The sequence below is a fragment of the Corvus brachyrhynchos genome, unplaced genomic scaffold (genome assembly GCF_000691975.1).
Source record: "Corvus brachyrhynchos isolate BGI_N302 unplaced genomic scaffold, ASM69197v1 scaffold65, whole genome shotgun sequence".
NCBI lineage: Eukaryota > Metazoa > Chordata > Aves > Passeriformes > Corvidae > Corvus > Corvus brachyrhynchos.
In genome coordinates this window covers 1,977,414-1,979,502 of record NW_008238365.1, presented here as the reverse complement: position 1 = coordinate 1,979,502, position 2,089 = coordinate 1,977,414, and the positions used below count along the sequence as shown (strand labels likewise).

Genomic DNA, 2,089 nt, shown 5'->3' with positions numbered 1-2,089 from the left:
GTGGTATGCTCCAGGCTCCCTCGCACAGCTCGGACGCCGCTGGGACACGGCTGCTGCTCGGTCCCTACTCACGGCTCGGGCTCCAGGCTGTTCACCAAGGCCACGAAGTTGTGGGGGATCAGCCCCTCCTGGCCCGTGGTGAGCGACTGCGCCTTCCACCACTCCCCGTTCCTGCCGGGACACAGCGCGGTGAGACACCCCCCGTGCGGCTGCCAGGACCCTGCACAGATCCCCGGCAGCTGCAGGGGTGCTGGGACACCGCTGGAATTCGCTCACTCTTCCAGGACGCGGAGCTTCTCCCCCTTCCGCAGCCCCAGGTCCCCGTCGTGCTTGGGCTCGTAGTTGTACAGGGCCACCACCAGCTTGTCTGGGGGAACAAGGGCAGGGACGGGGTGGCAGTGGCCGGTTTGGGGGGTGTCACAGCCACCCCATGCCACGGCCAGGCCTCACCTTGCATGGGCGAGCACGGAGGTGACGCGGGCTCGTAGGACACCAGAGGGTCTTGAACCTCGGAGTTGTTGCGGATCAGCCTCTGCCAGGGGACAGGAGCCCTGTGAGCCCTCCCCTTGTGGGATTTGGCCATCCCGTGGCCACTTCTGGAGGTGTTTGGCCGCTGGGATGGGGGTCTGTCAGCCCCTCCTCACCTGGCGCTTGCCGTCGGGCTCGATGGGGTAATTGCAGTGCTCACAAATGTCGATGTTCTCGATCCAGTCCTCGTCATAGTCGGAGCTGCAGCAGCAGCCCATGGTGGCTGTGGGGGGACAGAGGTGACACGGGGAGCCTTGGGACCCCCATCCCTGCATCCATCCATCCATCCATCCATCCATGCATGCATGCACACTCCCACATCGCCTGGCCCACCCCAGCTCCTCATCTGAACCGGGGGCACTCCCTGACTCCGTCACCAGCCGTTATTTCCTCCTAATTTATTCTGCCTTCGTTAATTAAAACCACTGAAGGCAATTAGTCCCCAGCCTGAGGCTCCTCTGTCCCCGGCGCTGCCTCCTGTGCCAGCTCCAGCCCTGGGGCTGATCCCTGTGCTCTCCCTGCAGATAACAACCTCATCATTAATATTCCATTAGCAATTAATACACTCCTGCAGCTCGGCTTTAATGAGGTTTGGCTGGGCAAACCCCGATCCTAAAAGCAGCTCCTAGGCTCCCAGGTGGATGTGGGCACTTCCAACGTCCTTTTCCTACAAATTCTCATTCACCCCATTTCTCCTGCACCAGAGATGTTCCTAAATGCCCATCCCTGCTCCGGGATTCCTCTGCACCTCACCCTGGACCACCCAGCACCCTCCAGCCTCAGCCACGGTGCCACGGGTGACACTTCCACCCGCGGTGCCACCACGGCGTGGGCACTGATGTCATGAGCGCTGCGTGGGCTCTGCAAACCACCCGGGCACCTCCCGCCTTCCCAAGAACGCTGAGCGTGGCACAAAACCGGGAGCAGCGCGTGGAAAGGGCGGCCCACGGCCCCGGAAAAGGCTCTTCCGCAGAATCCCCCGCGCCCACACGGCCGGGATTCATCTCTGACCCCGCTTTTCCAGCCTTAGCTCCGGGGCTTCTTCAAGCGCCCTGCTGCGGTTTCCGCGGGGCCGGGAGGGTTTTGTCACCGAGAGCCAGCCCAGGTGTGCCAGCCCCACAGCCAAACCCCGCCGTGCCAGCTCTGATGTGGTGGCAGCGAGTCCGTGCAGCTGCCAAGGTCCCCGTCCTCGCCAGTGCCCGGTGCCCAGCTGGGCTGGGAGAGGCTTTGCTGGGGGATGCCGGACGCTGGCACCGCTTTGTCCTTGTTTTCCTGCCTGGGAGCCGGGGTTTTCTCCAGCACGCACAGAAATCCATCTCCTCCCACGGTGCCAAGGGGGACATGGCAGCGGGGGCTTCCTTTGAGTGGGGAAAGGGGTCCCCAGGGAGGGTTTGGGGTCCCCAGGGAGGGTTTGAGGTCCCCAGGTAGAGGTTTGGGGTCCCCAGGGAGGGGTTTGGGGTCCCCAGGTAGAGTTTGGGGTCCCCAGAGAGGGGTTTGGGGTCCCCAGTAGGGGGTTGAGGTCCCCAGGGAGGGTTTGGGGTCCCCAGGGAGGGGGGTTGGG

General features: G+C 63.7%; 1 protein-coding gene across 1 annotated transcript in view; it reads right to left on the bottom strand.

The window, feature by feature from the left end:
* The window catches only part of LCK (LCK proto-oncogene, Src family tyrosine kinase), a 6,454-nt gene extending 5,618 nt beyond the window's left edge, over positions 1-836 (bottom strand). The window contains exons 1-4 of the mRNA XM_017736108.1: positions 645-836; positions 451-532; positions 277-367; positions 73-171 (exon numbers count right to left, since the gene is read on the bottom strand). Of these exons, the coding sequence (XP_017591597.1) occupies positions 73-171; positions 277-367; positions 451-532; positions 645-827 (455 nt within the window). The 5' untranslated portion in view covers positions 828-836. The remainder of the gene's footprint in view (positions 1-72; positions 172-276; positions 368-450; positions 533-644) is intronic.
* Positions 837-2,089: the final 1,253 nt, after the last annotated feature.